Source organism: Mastacembelus armatus, chromosome 12, assembly GCF_900324485.2.
Source record: "Mastacembelus armatus chromosome 12, fMasArm1.2, whole genome shotgun sequence".
Classification (NCBI taxonomy): Eukaryota; Metazoa; Chordata; class Actinopteri; order Synbranchiformes; family Mastacembelidae; genus Mastacembelus; species Mastacembelus armatus.
In genome coordinates this window covers 15,542,308-15,567,845 of record NC_046644.1, presented here as the reverse complement: position 1 = coordinate 15,567,845, position 25,538 = coordinate 15,542,308, and the positions used below count along the sequence as shown (strand labels likewise).

The following is a 25,538-nucleotide window of genomic DNA, read 5'->3' as shown; positions in this document are numbered from 1 at the left end:
TGAAAGTGGCTTAGAGGGGTCCTTTTCAAGCTGATTACTTTTCATTTGATTTAGGACTTGCCATGAAATGGTACATGATGACAGAATTAAATTCTTTTGGGATTTTGAAACTTGGATGTTTTTCTGACTTGTCCTGAATGACTGTACATTTATCTTTCTGAATAAAAACACAACTGCCCTGTATACACTTCATTATTGAGCACATTTCAAATATGAGCTATGACATGCTAATTAGTTGCTCTATGTTCACGGTGCCATTAGATGGATTTTGGTACCTTTGGATAGAACCAGACCAGCCGTTTCTCCATTTCCAGGCTCTAGGCAAAGCTTAGCTGATCAGCCGCTGGCAGTAGATTTATATTTAGTGTGGACGCATCAAAGAAGTATCAATCTTCTCTTATAACTCTCAGCAAGGAAGTAAATAAGCACATTTGCCCAAATGTCCTACTGGTCGTTTAATAATAAATAACTAAAGGTCTTTCACTTTGATTGATAAAACACTTGCAGTAAGATGTAATGCCATGTTTTCGAGACATTTCAAATATTTTATGGTAATACCCGTCAGGATTTATATACACTTGCAAAGTCTAGAGGAAAACAGCAGCTGTTTCTTTATCAGAAATGATCAACTGGTCTGCTGATTTTTTTCCCCCCACAGCATCAATCAGAAACAAGACGCTGATGCCCGAAACTCCTTAATTAGTAGCGGATCCTTCAACAACATCCAATAAGCATCACATTAGGAAGCTCATCTACCTGCCACATATACAGTAGGTCTCTAGTGACATAATTATATGACTAATCCTGCGACATTAATTGAAATTACTATCCCTGAAGATCAGTGTCTGTGAATGCTAGAGAACTATCTCCATGATGTTGTCTCGAGCCCTTTCACACACAGTGAAGTCACAATAATCTACACCATGAAGGCTCAATAAGGGCAAAATGGGTATGACAGCATTTGTAAAATTTAAAGTTATAGTTGTAGGATAATCATTTTAGGAGACTTGGTCTGATATAATATAAAATGGGCTCCGTGTCTTCTGAAAATAGAATTAACATACTGGGATGTGTTACATCACAGATTGTGGTGATCTTCAATCCCAACAATTTGCATTTGTCCATGTAACACTGTATTGTAGTGTATGAAATATGGAATAATAAGATAATCTGGCCCTTTAAAGAAGTTAAGACTGGTTCTCTCTGTAGTTTGCTGCATTATAATCAGATGAAATAGAGCACCAGCTTTGTAGATCAAACAAACGATTTCATTTCATCTCCTCCTCTGGTTTTTCCTGCAGTTTTCTTTACTACTGCAAAACAACTTACCAGCAGAAACACAACTAAATGGTACAGTGCACGTAAAACTGTCTCACTTCAGGAATTAAAAAAAGATTATAAGTGTTAAATGACAGAACATAATAGTGTAAAACTGTAATTTTGTGGTTTAGATTAGCATTGGTATGGTCTAATACACGTACAAAGCAGGTAATTAAACTGAAGTTTATCACCACTTTAGATTCTAGTCTTTCTCTTCTGTGTTGAACTGCAGCATTAAAGCTTAAGAACATCTCGATTGTCTCCTTATACACCATGAAGGGTTTGTTCTGATTGCTTCAGATTGACCCAGTTTAAAGCAGTGAATTTTTAAACACATGGATATCCCTTCCCAAAGCACCGACTCTTATGTTGACAACAGGGAAGGCATTTGGCCAAAATAAGAAGAATTTTCAAAAACCCATTGCCTCTGGGCAAATATTATTTTCCCCACAACGTGCTTAACACAACCTCTGGGTTCAGGACAAGGCTTTGTACTGCAAACACATCAGCCAAATATGATCAGCTTAAACAGTGAATACTGGATGAATGGAATTATGTATGAAAATTATAGCAGAGTGGTGAATTTGGTGATGAAAACCATTTCACAGACACTTTATTACTGCTGTCCTGGAACATAAAATAATAAAGGTTTGTCAAGATGCAAAAAAAATAAATAAATAAATAAATAAAATTCAGATGTAGGTTGTGGGGAACCGACACACTGAAACAACGTAATGGTATATCATCAGTATCAGTGCATTTTTCTTTTTCATTCTACTGTTGAAGATCCATGTATATATGAGTTGTATATTATACATATTATATTTTAAATGCATATGAGAACTAGGCCTATTATCATATAGAGGATCCAGTGCTTTATGTTTATATGTAGCCTAATATATTCACAGACTTTTATGACTTTCCCACTACAGCACAGGAGGAGAAAATAGGCCTATACAAATGATTATTATTAAAAAGTCTTTACCATCCATTTAATCTCTTAACACAGACAGTAACATTCATCAGAGCTTTTGTCCTGTCACTCTGAAAGATTTTTAAATTATTTAGGCCAATAAAGATGATGGTTTTCATGGAATCCATAAATGCATTGTCATCTGCAGTGTGTGTGTGTTCATCCTTTTGTTCTTTGGCTTCATCTAAACTATGTAGTAGTTGTGTTTTTATTAGAAGGGGAAATAATGCAGAATAGATTAAACTGCAACACGAGGCTGCACCATAAGGAGTGTTAGGTGGGATCCTTTTTAAAGAACACTAGTTGATTCCTGGCTCCCGTGATGAAGCAGTAATGTGATAACTTAACTGCTTTTTCCCAGGGAAGGGGAGTCAGCTTCAGCTGAGAACTTCACGGCCTTTTCTGCAGAACATCTCGACGACAGTTGACGTCAGTTTGCGACCTTAACCCTCCCGCAGTGAGAGACCAGGTGCGCGCTTGAAACACCTGGGCGCAGTCTAATTAGAGGAACAGTCCTCATGTGCGCAGCAATGGCGCTGTTTCTCGCGCTGTGGATGGGAACTCTCCTCACGTTTTGTCATGCAGCGATTTACACCAGCGACTGGGCGATCCGAATAAGAGGTGACAACGACACTGTGAACAGGATAGCAGAGAAATACGGATTTACGAATTTGGGGCAGGTGAGTATGATCAAAGAAGCAGCAGTAATGGACGCACCGAGTATTTCAGGGGTTGAGCCCAGGTAGGCTCAGTGTAGGCCTTCAGACAAACAAAGCTTTAGAGACAAGCACATCCCATTGGGCTACAGCAAAATTCATGACTAACCAATGTTTGTACACACCTGTGTAAATATGGCAAATATCCAGTTGATGTGGTAACATGAATTGTATTGTAAACATGCAGTTCATTAACAGCCATATATCTGGCAGCAACTAGAGTAACTAATATTTAACTTCTGCTCAAATAAAACCTTGATAATAACATTTGACAGTATAAAATAGCTGGTGCGGTAGATGATGGATGAGATATCGAGGTAACTTGTAGAATAATAATAAAATGCCAGTAAACTGCTACAAAATGAAGTTAAAATATTAGTGTCATCATAGATCTCCAATATTGTTAGCAAGTTTTATTTCTGGTATCCTGAAAAACTTTTTATATGAGGAGTCAGTGGCTGCTCATCTACGTTACAAGAGTCCTAAGCTGCCAAAAATACCATTTTGTTCTCTCACCTCTTTGCTTCATTTCAGTACAGTGACCTGGACCGTAGAGTATCAATTATCCAAACAGATAAAACTCCAAGGACCAAGATGCAAAGTATTTTATTGCCTTTTTTTAATCCAGGCTGAAAAGAATTTGTCAGTCTACAATTACATGAAAGACGTAAAAGCAGAACTCAATCAGGCCAGACTTGTAAATAAACCCACAGAATGACCAAATAAAACCATAATCAATAAATAATAAAGCATGTAAATAAAACAGTGAGCTATAGAGCCCAGGCCCATAAAAATCAACGCTCCTTTGGAATAGGCGCCGTAATGAAAGCTGCAGGTCTTGGGTCCATGTTTCACTGTGGGTGACATGAACTAGAAATACCTTTTGAAACTGAAGAGACTACTTCATTTTATTGTGCTGAGGTCAGAAATCAAAGAGCTAATTTCACTCAGAGCCATCTGGGAATAAATTATTCCTTTCATTCTCAGAAAATGGCCAACCTTCGACTTTTATTGAACGTAAATTACTCTGTGCGCTTCTTCCTGTATATTAAAAAAAATCTGCTTATGTCAGGGACACACACGCACACACACACACACACACACACACACACACAGTATATTGTATATGTCTCTCACACACACACACACACACACACACACACACACACAAGCAGCAGTGTGGCTGGACTGTGGGCTCAGGTTACCCTTACCTGAAAAACTATCTCTGGTGTAAGGTAACCACATTAATGAAAGACACCAAAGGCCGTTTCATAATTGAACAGCTGGTTGGGAGAGTCACAGGGTGTGAGGAGCAACACAGTTTTACCTGAGAACAAAGTCATTTAGACAATTTGATGTCTGTTTCACCAGGTTGGAGACCTGAAGAGTCATTACAGTTTTCGACATCATGAGACTGCAAAGTGGTCCACTGTGTCCAATAGAGAGGTGACTGTTAGCATCGCCAAGGAGACTCAGGTATAGTAATGGGATATGAGGAGAACTGGGAGACTCTGCTGGATTATTAATTGGCACCATGTCTCTTCCTGCCTCCAGAAACAAGTACACAATACACGTTTGTCTTACAATCACACCACATCAAGGACACACACACACCCTTAAAAACATGAAGATACCCTCAACAAAGAGTAACACACTACCCAGAATAATATGTAAAGGATAATTGTGGTTAATTTTAAAATAGATAGTTTTTCATAGGTTCTGTCAGTAAGTTATTTGTTTAGATCTGGTGACATTGGTAGAAAGAATGCAGACAGGGCAAGAAATGCAAACAAGTGCAAGTTGTAAACGAACACTGGTGTTGGCTAAAATGCATGGGACAGGAAACACAACCAGATGTGTCAAAATTCTGACTCAGTACCTGCTGTAAACACCCATCACACAATCAGTAGAAGTAAAATAGTCAACACAATGTCCATTGTTATTCCCCACAGTGCATGATGACATTGTGAAATTATGTGCTTTGTCTGGTACTATTCCAGACTAAAAGACACTATCAAATGTATGAAAGAAAAGAAGCAAATCTTCAGATTTGTGAAGCTGATCACCAGAGATTGTTTGGCATTTGGATTTGCAAATGACTGAAACAACTCATTATTACAATGCTTGCAGGAAAATGTTCTGGTTATTGACAAATTAAGTATATTTTTTTCACAATGACTTTGTAGTGAAACTTCGATCCATGCTGTGCATCTAGTTTTCCTGTTCGTTTGATTGCTTGCTGACTCGCTCCACTGAGGAAGCTAAGCAGCCAAACAGATGTATGTTAGAACAAACTTTAACTTGTAATTCTAGAAATTTAAATATTACTGCATAATAATGTTAGAGAAATAAATGAGTCTGGACCACAGTGATAGACTGACCATCTGACATCCCTGGAGGCATGCTGCTAGCTGGCGTATAATTTCCTGTGTGCTCGTTTTAAGGTGGAATGGCTCCAGCAGCAGGTGGTCCAGAGAAGAGCAAAGAGGAACTTCAGAGCCAGTGACATCTACTCAATTAACATGAAGACCAAACACCTTCCCGCTGTACATCTTCAGTCTAACCCAACCCACACAATGCATGCCTCAGTGTCGAACAGTCTGTGGTATATAGTGAGTTCATTTCTTTCTTTTACTAAGCTCAAGTCTGAAAAAATAGACACCCAGAGCCCAAAATAGAACCTGATTTAGTCTTTACTCCTTAGGGCTAAATATGATGTCCCACTGTTTGTTCCACAGCCCTGCAGTGATGAGTCCAATGGCTGCCAGACTCATATGAACATTGCAGTGGCCTGGAAGAGAGGCTATACTGGGAAGGGTGTGGTGGTGTCTGTCCTAGATGATGGCATTGAGAGAGAGCATCCGGATCTGAAGCCAAATTATGTAAGTGCCCTGGGATGGGACGCACTTCTCGGGAAGGGGACATTAATCATAAGCAATTTGGCAGAGCTCTTGGTGTAAGAGTGCAGCGCTGAGACAGCTATTGCAGGCACAGCATTTGGGCCAAAGGTTTAGAAAAGCCGGCTAAAAGTATTGGAGTGGACATTAAACGTCTGATCCACTTAGCTGCCGAGTGAACTGGTGAATAATGCTCTTTGTGATTTGTCTGATGAAACGGAGACAGATAGCCGCTGGCATCTTGTTATGTGCTGCTACTGACTATCTATCTGATTCAGGATCCTCTCGCCAGCTATGATGTGAACGGACAAGACCAAGATCCATCTCCGAATTATTCCAACAATGCTGATAACTAGTAAGTACTTACTTCTAGCTTTCTCTTTGTACCTGTTTCACACTTTGCTTTCCCCATCACAGTTCTTACTTTAATTAATGTATGCTTTTCCTTTCCCTTTTTTCTGTAATTACAAGTATATATGGATATGCAAATTCCCGTCTGTCCTTCTCACTGGTTTCATGTAACAGAAATAGCCCATCTTCTCCTCATGCATATGCATCTAACCTCATGTTCTGATGTTCTCCTCCTTTCTCTGAAGCCATGGGACTCAGTGTGCGGGGATGGTTTCTGCCACTGAAAATAACTCTCAGTGCACAGTTGGAGTCTCTTTCTATGCACGGATAGGCGGTGAGTTTATGTGACGACATGAAAGCTTCCTGAAGGACTTTTGAGTTTGTATGGAATAACTTCAGACATTATCTTTGCTCTTCTGCCCCCTTAACCTTTAGGCATTCGCATGCTGGATGGAGATGTGACAGATATTGTAGAGGCCCAGTCACTGAGCTTCAGTCCACAGTACATAGATATTTACTTAGCTAGCTGGGGGCCGGAAGATGATGGAGCCACTGTGGACGGACCTGGGCCTCTGGCTCGTCTTGCTTTGCAGAACGGCATCAGAACAGTGAGAGAGTGTGAAAGAGAAAGGGTGGAACAACTTGTTGGCCATGGTTTAAGTCTGTGTTCTACCTGTGGTTGTATATTTACATCAAGGTTTTGTATTTTTCTCTGCATCTTTGTGAAAATATCATGAATAAATGAATTACCTTCGTCTGCTTCCCCACTTACTCTCAGGGCCGGCGTGGGAGGGGCTCTGTTTTTGTTTGGGCGTCAGGGAACGGAGGGCAGAGAGGGGACCACTGTTCCTGTGACGGCTACAGCAGCAGTATCTACACCATCTCTATCAGCAGCAGCACTTGGCGTGGACACCAGCCAGACTACCTGGAGCAGTGCACATCCATACTGGCAGCAGCTTACACTGGTGGGGAGACAGAAGACACGGTGAGTAAAGACCATAAGAAAAGTTCAAAACATATTGATGTGGTTGTAAACATTAGGCTTAGGGTGGGCTGTATGAGTAATGGAGGTACTAGATGCTTTATTCACTGAGAACGTCTAAATTAAGTTGTCAAGAGTATGATCCATAAAAAAAAAAAAAAAACACTCTCCCTCCTCAATCATCCGTTCACTAATTAGCCTACTATGAAATATTTAAATCTTTTGACATTGCACCTATACTTGAACTCCAAGTACAAAAAAATAGAACATTGAGAATAACAGCTAAAAATTCTGCTAAAAAATGCTGCGGGTCAGGTCTGACCATCAAAAAATAAATTATGCAATAAATGAATTGCATATAGTAATGAGGTTAATGTGAATTTGGCTTCCTTCTAAGGGCATAATAGGCCCAAAGGTTTGAAGAGTATTTCTCATCTGTGTGCAAAAATGTTTTTTCTCTCTTTGAAATAAAAAAAATATTTTAACATAGGCTTTAGAAATTGCCTTTCATAATATTTTGATGTTGAAATATAATAAAGTCTGTAGTTGGATTTAACAGACACCATTGTTTTATAAGTAAGCAACAACTTCTGCCATTGATAGTGATGGTCTCAGACACCTGTCAATCAGTCAAGTACACTATCTATCCCTTTTGTGAACTTTTCTTCTAGTGTTAGATTAATTTTACATTCACAAGACGCAAGAAGAAGAGAAGGAGCTAATTAGATCCTATAACCTCCAGTGGAAAAATGTGCTGACTTTGTACTTTCTGGGCATTTTTCCATTCACTCTAGCAGACTGAGTAACTCTGGAGCCTATAGTTCCCAATCAAGACGCTGTGTTACAAACATGGCATTCCTGTCAACATTCAGTTCACTTGTAACTTGGCTAATTAAACAGTAGGAACCTTAGTTAATATCTGAAATTAAAGACCTTGGATGCCTACAGCAACATGTCAGGATAGATAATATGGCCAAATAGAAGCTTCCTGGAAGAGAGGAAATATCCCCAAATACCTAATTACTGTACATTAATGTTATTTGTGCAACTTTTATTATATGTTTGGTAGGTGCAAGGCTATTTTAAAAAGTGATTCAATAAAAATTCAAGCCTGCACAGACTCCACATATATATTTAAGTAGGCCATATATCTTTGTCAGGTAAGAAAGAAATCTATATTGTCCATTTAAATAAATTAGTGTCCGACTTCATGTAATTTGCAGGGGCCATGGGTAAACAGTGGCTCAATCAAGTAAATTGAGTGAACACTGAGGGCTGCTTCTCTGGCCTCAGGCTTACTGAGCAGGTTTCCACTCGTCTTTTAGCTCAGTGTGTACCTGGCGGGACACTGGTGTGTCGTGGTGCTGAAACGAATTCATTTGATTCATCTTTTGTCAATTAGTTTGATAAATTAACTAACTGATCATGCTCCCTTCACATCACTGGTGGGTTGATGTTTTCATGTTGCTGTTAACTCTGAAATTTCACAGATTGATCTCAGGATTCAGTTGAGTTCACTCGTCTCTTGATCCAATTAGCTTTTGCTGATTTCATTTGCATCAGAGATCACATACTCTCTCTTACACTGGATGTTTGAGTGATGTCTCCAACACATGCATATAAACAATAGTAGTGTAAACAGTAGTGTGTTATAAATGTCTTTGTTTTTAAATGCTCTTTTCCATGCTTTTAATGTAATTATATGCCTGGTAAAGCACTTCAAATTGCACAGTGTATGAATGGTGCTATACAAATAAATTTGCCTTGCCTTATAAGTGAAAGCAAATTGTGTTTATACAAACTTACCTTACTTACTTTTTCTTGCCCCTCTGTACATACCCAGTTATGTGTTCCCTACTCCATTAAGGCCAGTGAAAAGCTTTAACAATCTGGTCTCCTTGACAGGTGTCCTTGGGTCCACGGCACAGCTGTAGCCAGGTTCAGTCGGGGACCTCACTCTCCTCCTCCATGGCTGCAGGTGTCATTGCTCTCAGCTTGGAAGCCAAGTAAACAGTTATCCCACACACAAAATCCCAACTTTCAGATTAATATGTATAATCAGGTGATGGGGGTATATTGTATTTCTCCTTTTTTCAGCCCTTTGCTAACCTGGAGGGATGTGCAGCACATCATTGTCCGAACATCAAAAGCTCATCATCTTATTGCTCCTGACTGGCACATTAACGGGGCTGGATTCAAAGGTATTCCTACTGGATTTCTGCTTAATTATAACTGTTTTTATTTTGATATTTAGATGATATCTTTTGACTGCAGTGCTCTCAAAACTTATAATAAAGAAGATTATCAGAGATGGCTAGATAAGCATTTTTTGGTAAATGTTCTCTCAGCTCTTTTTAGGGAAACTATAAAACAGTGAGCATACAAACTAATGAGATACTGTAAGCAGAACAGTGATAAACGCCTACAAAGTCCCAGGAGTGTGTGAAGTCTTTTATAAGCTACAGCGCCTTTTATGCCCCAGCTAATGTGCTGTATGTGTGTGTATTTGGGAATGTGCGGGTGTCTGTCAGTGAGCCACTTGTATGGCTTTGGCCTGCTGGATGCTGAGAGCATGGTGAAGGAGGCTGAGCAGTGGAAACAAGTCCCCTCACAGCATGAGTGCGTGGAGGAGGCTCCCATCCAGCTGAGCAGGTACCACACTAACTGTACTGCAAGAGAGCTGCACTTTGAGTCAGGGCTTCCCTTGATTTCCCCTTTTATCACACTATTTCTGTCTCACTTCTCACATGGATTTCTCTCACATTGATTCTCATCCTCTTTAATGGGTGTCATTTTCTTTACTGCTCTTTTTCTTGTAACTCTCCTGTGCACCTTGTGTTCTGCCTCCTCTCTTATCTTTGCCACTCACTGGGTCTCTTTATTCTTTTTTCCTCTCTCCATCTCATGACAGAACTATTCATCCAGGCTCGGTGCTGACGTCTGTATATGAGACTACAGGCTGCCATAGCAAGCCCCTGCAGCATGTTGTTTATGTGGAGCATGTTATCGCCCGTATTACCATCAGTCACAGTCTTCGCGGCGACCTTTCTATTACACTCACATCACCTTCGGGCACGGTGTCGCAGCTGCTAGCTAACAGGTAAGTAAGAACAATGTGTCGTCCACACTAAAATATTAGCACATTCTGCCATGGCTTCACTACATGGATTGTATGTAGAGTAATCTAGGAGCATCATTTTTGTTTACAGTGACTCCAAAGTGCTAAATGTTTCAGTTTGGCACCTTGTACCATTAGGAGAGGAAAATGTGGATTCTTCTAGACATTACTAAAAAAAAATCACAGCAGTGGTGCATATGTTGCAAACATTTTAAAAATCTGAAAAACTCATTAAAGGAAGTCTAATACAACTTCTTGGTAAGTTTCTAGAAATTTGGGAAGTTTGTCCCAGTCTTCCTAGCAGATTCTTTTAAATGCCACCAGACTCAGTGGGAAAGGTTCTGTCATATTCAGTCATATTCATATTCTGTCATATCCACACACATGTTCTATGGTTTTAACCCTGGCAAACAGTCTGAACCAAAACATAAACAATTTTAGTAGTAGTGGTGCAGTAGCAGCGACGGGTGTAGTAATATCATGGTTATATAATGTTTCGGTTTAGGCCTCTCGACAACTCCACTGAGGGATTTCACAACTGGGAATTCATGACGACTCACTGCTGGGGGGAGCAGGCAGCGGGGGAATGGACTTTGAAAATCCAGGATACTCCCTCTCAGAAGAGAGACAACGATGAACTAGGTCTGCTCCTCTTCTTAGTATTATGAAACATTTTGAAGTGTAGCTGGAACACCAGCTAAAATACAGTTCAGGCCTACTGAGGCAGACCTCTTATCCTGCTCTCGTTCTGTGTTCTGTGTTGTTAGGAGTGCTGAAGGAGTGGTCCCTGGTGATTTATGGCACTGCAGAGCAGCCGTATCGTGTGCGTCGTGAGCGAGCCCGATCAGCTGAGATGCCGATGGATAGTGACCTAACTGAAGAATACAGTGGTGAGCCATGTACTGGTATTAAACTGTCCTTTGTTCCAGCTCAAGTCAGTGTTCACACCAATTCTGTTGTCATGCAGAAAGTGAGTTATTGTTGGTTAAACAAAAATACAATTGAAGACTTAACGCTGGACTGTGGGAAGTTTTTTTTTTTTGACATTTATAGAATAAACAATTTAATAATTAATTGGAAAATTAACTGAATAAAAAAGAACAATTTAAAACAAAAAAAAAAGGTTGTATCCCAAGAAACATCCCGATGTGAATAAGAAACTGTGCTACTTATGTTTTGTTGTGATCTCTATATATTTTTAAACCACTAAGCACTGTACAACACTTTACAGCATCTGTTAGGCTTAGATTAGATCCGTTGTTATCGGAAATTTGAATCTCACATAATCAGCATCCGTAATAAAAAAAAAAAAAAACTCCCAGACCCCATCCACAGTTTACCCAGCATCCCCACCCTTCACTCCAACACAGACTTACAGTATATATAAATGGTTTAGGTAGTACTGTAGTTTTGCTTCAGGAGCATCAGTTTTTATGTAAATATGGAAACTGAATCAGCTGTTTGAATAGTTTCTTTGTTGTTGCCATGATGCTGCTGTGACTTTGCAAGTTTTTGCCCTCCCAGGACCCTGCGACCCAGAATGCAGTGACGATGGTTGTGAGGGGCCCAGCCCACAGCAGTGTGTCACATGCTTACACTTTTTTCTCAAGTTCAAGAACAACACAAGGTTAGCATCATCGCACAGTGTAGTTAATACATCCAGAAAGCAGAATGCTTGTGTTGATACTGCTTTTGCAGTGTATGATTTATATGTAATGTTTATTATGCCAATCTGTGTAAATAAGTATGATTTACATTATGAATTCAGAATGTCATTGTCTCTGCCTCCATCCATTTAGTGACTTACAGCTCGTGTCCTCTTTGTTACTTTGGTCCATGTCTGTCTAAAAGGATGTGTCTCCCAGAGTGTCCCAGAGGATTCTGGGGCGACCGCCGACGTTGTAAGAGGTGCTACTCCTCGTGTGAGAGTTGCACCGGGAGTCGCAGTGACCAGTGCACTTCCTGTCTGCCTGGTTATCACCTGACTGAGGGGACCAACACCTGCACAGCCACCTGTGGGGATAACTACTACCTTGACCATGGTTAGATTTATTATTCTGAAGCCTTAATGAATTTCAATGTCTTTTGTCACATTATTTTGTAATACTAAAAATACAATAAGAGAAATATTGAACTTATTGAACTTAACTTTATTTATTGCTTTTACAAAGTAAATATTTAGGCTGCAAAATAATGACATCATCACTAAGTAAAAGTAAATTAAATTGAATTAAATTGAATCACTTTTATTAAGGTTCTGTTGACAGATGTGTGGTGAGTATTGGGGTCCTGATGGAATTGCGAGAGAGGAAGTCTTGGTGGTTGGAGAAGGTTTCATTCGGTGCTGGAAGCCTGCAGCATATGGCCTTTTTGTGCCGTCTGCTGGGTTTTACAATACTTAACAAGATGGGAGGAATGTCCTCAAGTGAATGCTTAGGGATCCATGATTTACAGAAGAGCTGTTTGAATACAGCTGCATATAAGGCTGCTAATGAATAGTCAGTTGGTGTAACTGCAGTTGAGAGGTGTGTGAGTAAGATTGATTAATTGCTCTGATGTGTATTCCATGTGTATTGTTTGATTTCCCCACAGATGCAAATATGTGCAGAAAGTGCAGGGAAAACTGCTTGAAGTGCACCTCCTACAGCATCTGCACAGAATGCAAACCAGACACAAGGTGAAACTAATTTTCTCATGATGCCTGAAATAACTGCTCAGTAAACGCTGCTTCTTCTCCTCCAGCCACTGGGAATGCTTTTTCTCCCTGTGCATATATTCTCTGCAGCAACGTAACAATTAGAAAACATTGTATGTCATCATGCCCTCTAACAAGAAAAATGTGTCTTGATGTTTGTTGTGCAATGTCACCACTTGAAAAGACAAAACATCTTTGACAAATTCACCTTATTGTTGAATTAGAAGTTTCCGGAATACAGTGTTCATTGACTCAGTTCACACAGTGCTTGTGGTGGTGTGCTGTGGGTTGGAAAACTGAGCTTGCAGTCCAAAGGCAATGAGTCATGTGTACGGTGTCACATGATTGGCTGTGTGTGTGTCACGGCGCCACATGCTCTCTCCGCCCTCTCCAGTCTGCAGGGGAATCGGTGCCAGCGGAGCTGTGCAGCGGGATCCTACCGTGACGAGCAGGAAGGCACATGCAAGCCCTGTCACAAGGCCTGCTCTACCTGTGCAGGTGAGAGCAGGGGTCAAGGGACTGTGTTCCTGAAATGTATGAAAAAGTATTTAAATGTCATTAAAATAAGTGGTGGGGGACTGTTGTTTGCAGAACCCCTTTGTGCATTTAAAAACATGTTTGTTTCTGGCTCATGTGGCATCAGGTGCAGGTGTTGAAGCGTGTAACCAATGTGCAGAAGGCTACTTGATGGAGGAGTGGAGGTGTGTGTCCTCCTGCAGTGTTGGCTTCTACGCCACAGAACCAAGCCCAGAGATAGCTGATGGGCACAGGACATGTAGGAGGTGAGCTCACTGGTGTGTGTTCAGGTGTGGGTGGTTTGTTTATCTGCTGATGGCAGGCCTTATTCTGCTGGTTGGCTTGTGTTTGTTGCTGTGTTTGCCTGTATGGGTGTTTTGTTTTTTTTTTGGTGGTCACTATGGGTGTTGTGTTCAGACTCTGTGCTCTCATCCTCAGGTGTGACGCCAGCTGTTTCACCTGTGTGGGGCCAAGCTGGGGGAACTGCAGCAGCTGTTCTAGTGGTCACAGCCTGCAGGAGGGAATGTGTGCTGTTAACACTGTGTGCACAGATGGTCAGTCAACCCCCTTTTTCCTCTGCTACATGTTGGCTCGCTCCTTCTAGATAAATATCATTAATGTGGTGCTTACTTCTCAAACTTCCTTTAATTGAATCCATTGTAATATCTATATGGTGTCAAGGCTTTTTATTTTATATCTGTGTAAATATTTGCAGCGTGATACTGTATGAAGCATCTGTGAGTCAGCCATACAGTCAAATTACATATCTTTGAAAAAACAAATAGCATAGAGTTATTTGGTGTATATGTACCTTCCACTCTTCGTGTGACCTTAAATCCTCTTCTGTGCTTCAGATGGTTAATAATGTGTGAGTCAGCGCCGTTCTCTTGCTGTATGTTTATCAGGAGAGTACCAGGACAGAAACAGAAAGTGCCACGCATGTGATTCAACGTGTCTGAAGTGCACAGGGCCACAAAGTGGAGACTGCATCAGCTGTGCTTCTTCATGGTGAGTTGGATTTGACTTTTAAGTTTCAGTGTCAAAGGGAAAATGAATACATCCCACTGTATATGAGTTCAAAATGGGTTCCAGCAGGCTGTATGGTAACAAATATTAATAAGTGATGGCATTCAGAGCTAATATAGTGCTCAGTTCTGTGTAAAGTACAAATAATTGTCTAAGTTATTATTAAGGCATCATTTACTCATAGACATAATTCAAATGTGCTGATTTTTGTGGTATTTGAAAAAGTGATGTTGATGTTGCAGGGCTCTGGATGGGGGCCACTGTGTGTTGGAGTGTCCCAAGGGCAAGTATCAGTCAGGTGGTCAGTGTCACCTGTGTGACCACACCTGTTCCATCTGTTTGGATGCTGGGCCCGCTAACTGTACCAGCTGTGACACTGGTGAGGGCTCAACAAGTAAATCTTGCTATAGTATGTGTGAGCGTGCCCGTCTATGGCTTAGAGGGACAATAAACTGAATGGGCTTCGTCATGGACTACCTACTGGGGGTTGCAATTTAACTTTTTTTTTTTTTTTTTTTTTTTCCAAAATGGTGGTTTAAAAAAACCGTAGCAGGAAGTGGTGCACAAAACTGTTTACCCTTTGCCCAAAGAGGCAAAACACAGCAATTTCCACATTTCATTAAAATAAACTGAAATAAGCTGTGGCCATATAATTAGCTTTAACCTGGAATAACTGGGACAGCGACTGCTGTCAGCTGCATGTGAAAATGATTCCCATGAGATCAGAGTGAATGAAAAAGGTAGAACTGCAGGGTGTAAAACTAAAACAACAGCTGAAAGATGGTAAAACGCTCCATAGAGTTCAGGGGAACTGGAAAGCTGGGGGATAATCGTGGATTCATCACTAAAACAGATCCCTGTCACATTACACGTAGTCATTTGATGGGTTGTTAATACAGAAATATTGATTAAAACATGTTTAAGAGCTAAAACATTTAAACAGCTTATTAACAGATTGAGTTGCTGTGTAGTAAAATGCTGGGCTTATGTTTTCTGCATTTCTGTGCCAATAAACTAAGTAAGAGGAGATAACTGATAACTAAGACTCAGAACTTAACAAATCAAGGTGTTTTACTGATTTGACCCTAAATCTAAAATGGAAACGACTGGGAAACCAAACGAAATAAACACAGAGAAGTTGCAGAAACCAAAGCTCAGCATCACAGTCACTGCGATTCTTTTGCTTTTCCTCCAGATAAGTTTGGAATGGAGCGTTACTTGTATAAAGGCCAGTGTCTGGATGCCTGTCCCAAGTCCTTCTACCACACCAAAGAGAGGAGCTGTGAACTGTGCTCGGACCACTGTCAGCTCTGCACAGGCCCCACCCACTGCCTTAAGTGTAACTCCTCCTACTACATCTCTGATGGAGTGTGTGTGAAGCTGGAGTGTGGCGAAGGTAAATGGGGTCCCAGCATTATTGATGAGCTTGTTTTCTTCTGTTTTACAGAGGGGCAGAGTCAAGGATGACATTTAAGTATTTCCTCACACCTGTCCGGCCTCTGCTCCCTCTGACCTTTTTCTGATTTTCTCACTCTGTCATTCCCCCACACTCACTGTCTTTTTCCCCTCAGGGGAGGTGGAGGATCCAGATTATGATGGCTGCATGGCCTGTGAGGAAGGCTGCAGGAAATGTGTCTTGTGTAAGTCTGAACTCAGCAACCACAAGAAAGTTTTCCCAAAATGAACAGTACCCTCAGCAGACTGAGCTCTCCAGTTTTTGTGTTGCCAGCCATGTTCAGGGGTTTTTCCTGGTAGTTCATGTTTTAAAGGAGAGCTGAGTTTTTGTCGTCTGCTTTCAACAGATAACCCCAGGCACTGCCTGTCCTGCACTGAGGGCTTTTACAAGTAAGGCTGTGTGCCTTGCTGTTGTCATGTGTGATCTCGCCTCTCTGCACTCGCTCTGCCTTTCAGTTCTCTGCTGTACTAGAATAGAAAAGGCCTTTTTGCTGTGTGTTTGTGTGTGGGCTAGGGAAGACCACAGTTATCGACTGCTGTTTTTATCATCAGCTTTCAGGATGGCTGCTACAGAAACTGCCCCGCTAAGACATACAGCATGGAAGAGGAGATGACCTGCGTCCCGTGTGATGACAACTGTGTGAGCTGCGACGAACATGAGTGCTATTGGTGTGAGACTGACCTCTTCTTATCAGGTAAAACTGCCCCACTGGGTCAGGACATGGTCGAAGTGTTCAGACCCTTCACTTGAAAAGTGTCACTATTGCAATATAAAAATCCTCCTTTACAGTATGTAGTATGTGTAAGTATTGTTAGTGAAATGTCTTTAAGTACTTATAATGCAGAAAAGATGTCCCTAAGTGTTAAGCACACATACACAATAGCAACACTCAAACTACAAGTGTTCTAAGTGAAGATCTTTTTTGAAAGTATAAACACCTAAAATTGTGAAATTACCCAGCTACAGTCTGCAGGATACATACAGTATTGGTGAGAAAATGGAGAACTTCTTTTTTCTCAACAGAGGGGAAGTGTGTTTCAGCGTGTCCCGACGGTTTCTTCGGTGATGAAGACACCAACGACTGTGAGGAGTGCCACGCAGACTGTGTGACCTGTGATGGCCCAGAGGACAATGACTGTCTATCGTGTGAGGAGGGGAAGACTCTAGAAAACGGATTGTGTGTGTCTGACCATGAGGTCTGTCCCATTAAGACCTTTCGCAGCGGTGAGACTAATACTTATGTATTCCACTAATCCAACTGTCTGCCCATAATGAATCAGGGATTTGGGCCCTTTCACGGGGGCAGAAAAGAAATCTTGGAGGGTAATTGGTCTGTGTGCCATCGGTCCTCAACCTCTTACCAACTTAAGCACTCAAAACAGACAGAACAGTCAGATATGGACTTTGAAATAATTGATTGTATATGCTGAACATTTAGTTCCCCCAAGAATTACTTGGACAGACCTTAAAACAACATATGGCAATTAGTGGGAGGCAAGACATCTTAATTATAGGAACTGGAATAACTCTGAGAAAAGTACATAGGTTAATCAAAGGTTGAAAATGAACATGAGAATTAAAGTTATTCTTAAACTTTCTTTCTGAAAAACTACAGAACCGTAGATTAAAGACTCAAACCTTCACTCAAAATTTGGATTAGCAAAATGCAGGATGCCATTGGACTTGTAATTGCCAGTTTATTTAGACTGAAGGATGTGTTTAAGTACTAATCTTTTTTTTTTTTAGCAGGCAGGGGGTCTTCAATTAAGGGAGTAGTTCAACATTTTTGAAAATATACTTTCATTGGGAGTGAAATAAGATCAATACCACTCATGTCTGTACATAAACCATTAGGCTCTTTATATGTCTCTAAGATGTTTTTCAATTTTGCTTTTTATTTTGAATGTCCAACATAAATCCCATAATGGAATTTTATTAAATACTTCCATCCATCTGCGAGGACAGTGGTGTACAATGATGGTCATGGACCAGGTCTAGGTTCTTCCCCTTGTCATGTGTTGTGCTGTAAGAAGTTTTCTTCACTACAGTGGCTCCATCATGTTCACTGTGTTTCTGCTCCAGATGATGATGAATGTGAGGACTGTCACCCATCTTGTGAGTCCTGCTCTGGTGAGGAGAAGAACCAGTGCACAAAATGTATAAAAGGTGTGTGTCGGTCACTTACGTAGATTATGTGGAGTAGACGTGCAACATCTGTTCCATGTTTTCATGATTAAACCACAACATACCCAGCTCTACTGCCATGATGATGTTTACTTTTCCTTCTTCCTCCAGGGCAGTTTTTGACCACACAGCAAACATGTGTGTCAAAGTGTCCGGGGGGTTTCTTTGCCAGTCGGCTCAGCGGTGTGTGTGAGGCCTGCCCTTCAGGCTGTTTGCAGTGTGTGGACACACAGCACTGCACCCGCTGCCAAAGCACTCGCAAACCTCAGCTATTTCTGCAGAACGGAGAGTGTGTCCAGCAGTGTGTCAGGTCTGGAATCAGTCCTATCGCTGTTTGTTTTTTGGCTCAGTTTTAAATGTATTTGCATGCCTTTTTTCTATAGTGAAACACTGCAAATTGATTATCCTCAGTTAAAAACCGTGGAAATTTAACCCTGCTGGCATCATGTTGAAAGCACATCTTTTGAACATCAGCCATATTCTCTGATGAGCCAAAATGAAATGTCAAAAGATGATGCGACGGCCATGATTTTGACATTTCCTCCTTGATGTTTATGTGCCATTAAATTGCAACATCCTTGTGAGGGAAAATGTCTCGTCCTTGATGAAGAGGTCCTTGAAGCTCCATTAGCATTGAGATGACCATTTTAGCTTTTTGGCCATGAAGGCTTTATTTTTATTGTATTTTTACTACCAATTACTAAGCAGCTTTTTAGGAAAACCTGAGTACTACATGTTTGTTTGGATAAATTATTAGCTGTCTTCTTCAGAGGAACGAAATGTCAGTCTTCTTGTTTACCCCAGCAGCAGCAGCAAACACTTTTATCACAGCCCGTTCCATTTTTGTTGCACATAGCAAAAATAAATAATTAAAAACCAAGAACATTAATCAACTATATGAGACACTTAATACATTAGTTATATGTTGTTATTTCACATAAATTGGTCATAAGTAGGAAAAAGTGAATAAAAAGATAATCCATGTTTTTGATATGTATAATTTCTGCACATTATTTGGCCTGGTTCAACTAAAGTTGACAGCAAACACAGACAGTGATTCAAGTGTTTACACATACCGTAGGTTCAATGTACTGTTTTGTCTGTGTCCGTACTGAACTCTGCTTGGTTTTTGGCAGGGGTTACCCTGTGGGCCAGGTGTGTCGTAGTTGCGTGGCAGGCTGTGCTTCCTGTGCGAGAAATGCCACCCACTGCCTCACCTGTGTAGAACCTCTCTTCCTACACAAACACCAGTGTGTGAGGGAGTGCCCTCCAGCACACACTGTCAGGAGTGGGGAGTGCCAGCACTGCCCCGCAGCCTGTCAGGACTGCAGCGCCTTTGGGCAGTGCACAGGTACTGAGACACAACACAGACATATTCTGTTGCTAGGGCTCATTCAGTATCACTACATGGCAGCCACAGTGATGCATCACATGGACAGCAGCAGCTCATGAGTCATCTGAGTCTATATATCAATGCTCACAGAACATGAGCATATTAGCTGATGACATTAGCATTTATCTTCACTCATGTGCCTAAGTACAGATTCACAGAGCTGCTACCATGGCATAGACTTATTTTCTAACTTGTCTACTAACTTGTCTAAATCCACTGTGTCTTAGATGATGGTGTCAGAAATCTTGTTTATTGTTGATACTGTGAACACACTATTTTACTGCAGTATTTGGAAGCAGTAAAGAGATTTGTCTAACTCGTCTATTTTCCAATTATGTCTTGCATCTTTTTGAAATCCATCCCAGACATGGAGCTTTTCTTCCCCTTACATTCCACTTTAAGACTTTAGAGTACTTAGTCTAGTTTCATTCAGTTGTACTAAGTTGTCCTTCCATTCAGTGATGAAAGCTGTTCTTTGTGCAGGCTGTGAGGAGTATCACTTTCTGCATGAGGGGCTCTGCCTGTTGGACTGTCCCAAGAGGTTCTATAAGGACAGCGAGAAAGGGGAGTGTTTGCACTGCCACCCTGACTGCGCTTTGTGCGACGGACCAAACAGCAATGACTGTGATGAGTGTATGGACCAAGAGTCCGCTCTGCACAATGGGGCATGTCTGACAGCCTGCCCCACCCATTCTTACAGGGATGCCGTAACAGGAGAATGTAAAGGTACAGTAAAAACATAAACCACAGAGCACAAGCTTATCCAACAGTTTCAGTCATTTGTGATGTTGAGTTTGCATTATTAATATTACTTTTTTTTTTTTTTTTATTATATATTCAGAACACCTGCCATTTTGGGTTTGACAAAATCAGATGCCCCATTTCTCCTGACACTCCTATTCACTCTGTCCTGTATCGCATCTTTCATGCGTTGTCTCAGTTATATTCTTTACTGTGCCTGAGTGTGTTTCCTGAGTTTAGCTCAGACTAAAATAGCAACGCTTTTCCGATGGTTAACAGGCAGCTGTCAAACCTTGAAAACAAAACAGCGATGCCAAAAACAGTTCCCTAGACACAGACACACACAAGCTCTGTTTTTTGTTAGTCAAAAACACAGAAGATGTGTTTCTCCCAGGAACATACTAGTAGTTACAGTGGCTGCAAGCAGTAAGACATTTAAAAGTGCATTGCTTTACTACAAAATGGACAGTAGGGAGTTGTAAATATTTATATTGTCATCAAAAATAAACACATGCTTCAGATAATATTTCAAAGACCACACTGTGAGAACCCAGTAGGTAGGAATTACACCTTTGGTTTCCTTTTTACTTTCCAGAATGTGATTCTTCTTGCCTCACCTGCATTGAGCCCCATGCTGATTCCTGCACCAGCTGCAGAGAAGGTTTAAGGCTGGAGGGTCAGAGTCTGGAGGGTCACGGCCATTGTGTACCATCAGCCAGCAAGTGTTTGTCTCATCAGTATGCAGACCAGGATGGAGAATGCCATCCATGTCACAAATACTGCCACAGATGTTCAGGTCCTGGAAAAACCCACTGCCTGACCTGCTACCAGAAACATCTCCTGCTCAGTGAGTCTAGTGTTGTCTTATATGCCTCACGAAGACTCTGAAGTCTGCATGTCCTGAAAAACTCTTCAGGTACCTGTAACTTATTTGTTTAGCTTCATGATCATGTGTGTTTGTTGGCACAGATGGGACCTGTGTAGATGAATGCCCAGCTGGCTACTTTAAGGACGAGTTGGGGCAGAAATGTGAAGCTTGCCACCCTTCCTGTCAGTCCTGCGTTGGAAAGTATAGCCATGAGTGTCTTGTCTGCAAAGCCCATCTGTTTCGAGAGGGCAAAGAGTGTGCGGAGACCTGCCAGCACAGGTAGTTTGACCCGCTCGCCATCGAGCTGTGCCTCTCATCCATCACATTAAGTGCGGTCACAGTGTTGCCATTAATAAAAGATCAGCCTAGTCACATAATGTCACTGTGGACACTAAACCGTTGCTTTTCTGTAGTTAGCTGGACATGGATGCAGTGTGGAGATAGTCTAATTTAGCCTGAGATTTAAATAGCCCTTCATGTGGCCTGTAAAATGCTAATTAGACTTAATTTCATTTGAGGTGCAGTGATGGAGTTAAATTAATGTGCTGTTAAATTGATGCACAGTTAAATAATCAGAAGAAAACACAAAGTAAAGGCAATTTATTCCTGTGACATGCCTCCCTTAAACTTTGAGACCTATGTGAGAGCAAAGCAGCATATAGCAAAAAAGAAAACAGCACTTGCTGTTGGTCAGTCACAACCTGCATCTCACTCTCCTCTAATAGTTTGAAGTGTTTTGTTATGACTGCATTCACCTCTATCATGGTGCGTGGTCTGTGTCATGTCTCAGGGGTTATGGGTATGCGTTTGTGTGTGGTTATAGAGAAAAATTTCTTTTGAGAATAAACAAAGCTCTAATCCCATCTCATTTAACTGAATCTAACCTGTCATAATTTTCTCGCCATCTATCCGGTAGTCACTATGGAAACACGGCCTCAAGGATGTGTGAGAAGTGTGACCCAAGTTGTGGTGAGTGCATCGGAGGTGGGGAGGACAGTTGCCTGAGCTGTGCTCTGGGTCTAACCTACTTGCAGAAAGAAGGCCGTTGCCTCCTCTCATGCCCTCAGGGATACTACCACGACACTGCGCACAGCACGTGCGAGCCTTGCCATGCCACCTGCAGAACATGCTCAGGTATGAGCATCCACTCATTTTTAATTTAACACAATACACACAGATGAGGGTGAAGACAATTAGACTGTTTTCACCACATACTGCAGATGTAAAAGTAGCACAGTAGAGAGCTTTGACTGTGCTGTGTACTTAAAAGTTTTCTTAAAAATATAATGTAAACAATTGAATTAGAGTTAAATTATAATGATAGATCTTGTCACTTAGTGCAGATGTATCATTCACTGATGTTTTTAGCTGTTTAACAATGAAGCGCTGCAGCGGAAAGGAAATGGATATTAGGCTTTGATTGTTAGTGGGATCCATTCATTGTTGGTTTTGATATTTTCAAAAGATTGATGGACAATAATACAAAACATAACCAGACTTCTAATGAAATTGTTCTGTATTCACAGGAAGAGATTCCCATTCGTGTGACTCATGCTATGCTGGATACCTGCTCTTGGATGGCCTGTGTGAGTCCATGTGCGACATAGGCCAATATGCTGTAATAAAGGTAACGACTAGGTTTCAATTTCACAAATATGAACTTTTCATTTAAAAATTCCTTCTCCTTTTCTCACCTCACAAAAATAATCAGTAGTAATGTTTTGGCCCCGGGTATCTTATAATGTAATTCAGATTGACTTATTACTGCATCAGAAGAAACAGCAGAGTCAAAGTTATTACTTTCATGATTTCAAAATAAATCTTCCGGCTCATGCTGTGAGGCAACCTACTGAAGCTGTCTGACAGGTAGATGCATACTAATTGATTAGGCTGAAAGGAAATGCATCTTTTGTATTCAGTCCTTGTAGGACTGTTTAGAAAAGTTTTCAGTGTGGAAGTGCTGTAGTGTGGATGTCTATACTTCTCATTGTCAACCCTTTCTTCTGTCCCTCATCAGGATTCAGGCCACACCTGTGAAGACTGTGACAGTTCTTGCCTGGAGTGTCGAGGGCCTGGTCCAGCCAACTGCACTATGTGCCCTGTTCAGGCCATCCTAGAAGCAGGAGGCCGCTGTCTGCTTTGTTGCCACCATGAGAAGGAAGAGGATGAATCCACAACACAGCAGCAGGACTGTTGTAACTGCACCAAGACTCGAGGTAGGCTGTACGTTTGGCAGGCCTCAGTGAAAGAAAATGTCTAATTTTAATTATTTCAACTTCGTTCCTGAGCAATCAGTTTTGTTTTGTTTTTTTTTTTCATTTTGGTATGACTGACAGGTCCAAATAATGAAATAAATACTAAAGTAATGTTTTTAGATTTTGGAAATCTCCAGCGCCACAGAAGACATTCAGTTGTTTTGACAGGCTGAGTTGTATTTCTGATGACTAAACTAAAACTAAAACCAGTATTTTGGCAGTAAATTCATCAATCATCACTGAGGGCTGCTTAAACATACTCACATTTAGGTGGTACTGACTATGATGATCTGTGTCTAATGATCCTGTCTTTGTAGGAGTGTGTGTCCTCAGCACCAACTTGGCATTCACAAATGAGGAGGAAGAGGAGGCCAGAGGAAACTTGACGGTCTTCATCATTGCCTGCGTCCTGCTGGTGCTGGGATTGGTGGTTGTCGTCTTCCTCATCAGACACTCCCGCTCCAAAAGCTCACCCCCAGACATCCCTTCCCGTGGCTACAAGAAGCTGGGCTCTGCCGGGGAATATGGAGGCAGCAGCAGACATGGTGGCTACAGCTCTGCTTCATCTGCATCTTACGGTGGCCGCACCACCTCCTCCTTCCAGGAGGCTCAGTTAGTTGACATCAGTGAACGTCGCTTAGGGAGCAAGGATGATGATGACGATGATGAAGATGAAGACATTGTTTACATGGGCCAGGATGGCACTGTGTACAGGAAGTTCCGGTATGGACAGTTGGAAGAGGACAAGGAGGATGAACTGGAGTACGACGATGAGAGCTACACATTCCGGTGAAGCAGGACTCTCTAGAACATTTCTCCTCCCTCCTTTGTTCTCTTGATCTTCTGCCCTGAGGGCCAAACCTTTTTATTTTTCACTGAATATGACTGGAGCCAAATGAGACATGAGAGGTCTGTGCAGATTCCTATTCATCCAGGTCATGGTAAATGTGAAGTGGTAAAAACAGCTGGACTTGCTAAAGTTCTTGAAGACATTTCATCTCTAATCTGATAATCTTCTTGAGTTCCGATTGACAGGTGGAGTCCCAGGTATTTAATTTCTTTGGAGTTATCACCTCATGGGCCATTCAAATCACGTGTAGGTTATTCCCCCACAGAGCCATCATGTGGGTCACGAGAGTCGAGGTGTGAATGGTTGTTAAACCAGACAAAACAAGGGCTTCAGAAACACATGGCACAGCAGAGCCAACTCCTCGGGACAAGACTCAGCATCCACCTGCACCTGAAGGACGAATGACGCTTCTCTGCAGACAGCAATGTGCACATTTGGGACAGAGAAGACAGGTGGTTTGAAAGACGAGCGAAAGAAGTCATTTATGTCAAGAGGGAACAGCCATCACTAAACAGAGTGGGTGGTCTACAAAACCACTCACCTACTTACAAAAAAAGTCCTGACGTCAATCCCCAGAACTGGGTTCCACAGTGAAAGGCCACAGAGCAGAGAGGATCTTGCAGGAAGCCCAACACCAGCAGCACAATGATAGTAAGACAAACCGATGTCACCACTGATGCGCTGAAGCAGAGGACGGACCAGGGACTTCAAAAACTGACATGACTTAATTCTGCCATATCACCAGAACAGGTACCAGTCATGGACTTCATCAGTCAGCCATTAGGTGCTCAGAAGTAGAACACTTCAGGATGAAAGTACCAGCCTTCCTCATCAGCACAAACGGATCGCCATCCAACGACAGAAAAGACCAGAAGATAAACATCTTGCTGGCTACCACTCAAAGATGACATTTCCTATGAATTGGGAAATCCTACCAGCAGCTGTAAGAAAAAGGCAATAGCCTGACCACTACACTTATGCCTCTACCCCTGCAAATATGGACTTTCCAAAACATACAAGGAAGGAGACCCACTCAGAATTCATCTGCCACTTGGCTACTTTTAGCACTTCAGAAATAAGACATAAGCTGATTACCTTTAAGAAAACTCAACATGATTATCTAGACTTTGTTTGCAGTATGACGACTTATGTTTAATTTATCCTGGGCATTTTACTAGTTTTGATAATTTATCGTGG

At 41.4% G+C, this 25,538-nt stretch overlaps 1 protein-coding gene across 1 annotated transcript; it reads left to right on the top strand.

Annotated features, from left to right (window-relative positions):
• Window positions 1-2,823: 2,823 nt before the first annotated feature.
• On the top strand, window positions 2,824-25,392 carry pcsk5a (proprotein convertase subtilisin/kexin type 5a). The gene is made up of 37 exons (XM_026296817.2): window positions 2,824-2,973; window positions 4,381-4,485; window positions 5,454-5,621; window positions 5,748-5,891; window positions 6,185-6,261; window positions 6,503-6,591; window positions 6,693-6,865; window positions 7,036-7,242; window positions 9,145-9,245; window positions 9,337-9,440; window positions 9,771-9,891; window positions 10,151-10,339; window positions 10,863-10,999; window positions 11,125-11,247; window positions 11,882-11,984; window positions 12,209-12,399; window positions 12,950-13,034; window positions 13,447-13,550; window positions 13,696-13,834; window positions 14,007-14,122; window positions 14,474-14,576; window positions 14,837-14,973; window positions 15,790-15,990; window positions 16,166-16,234; window positions 16,397-16,439; window positions 16,602-16,744; window positions 17,074-17,274; window positions 18,133-18,216; window positions 18,346-18,544; window positions 19,371-19,585; window positions 20,111-20,353; window positions 20,964-21,215; window positions 21,338-21,515; window positions 22,153-22,370; window positions 22,763-22,863; window positions 23,254-23,452; window positions 23,809-25,392. Exons 1-37 carry the CDS (start codon window positions 2,824-2,826, stop codon window positions 24,282-24,284), a joined length of 5,688 nt encoding a protein of 1,895 aa, XP_026152602.1. The 3' UTR covers window positions 24,285-25,392.
• Window positions 25,393-25,538: the final 146 nt, after the last annotated feature.

Excerpts from the sequence above, each read along its gene's own strand:
- pcsk5a (XM_026296817.2), top strand. The coding sequence starts at position 2,824 with ATGGCGCTGTTTCTCGCGCTGTGGATGGGAACTCTCCTCACGTTTTGT. Across the intron at positions 13,035-13,446 it reads GAATGCAAACCAGACACAAG|TCTGCAGGGGAATCGGTGCC; the intron begins GTGAAACTAATT and ends CGCCCTCTCCAG. Across the intron at positions 20,354-20,963 it reads CGTAACAGGAGAATGTAAAG|AATGTGATTCTTCTTGCCTC; the intron begins GTACAGTAAAAA and ends TTTACTTTCCAG.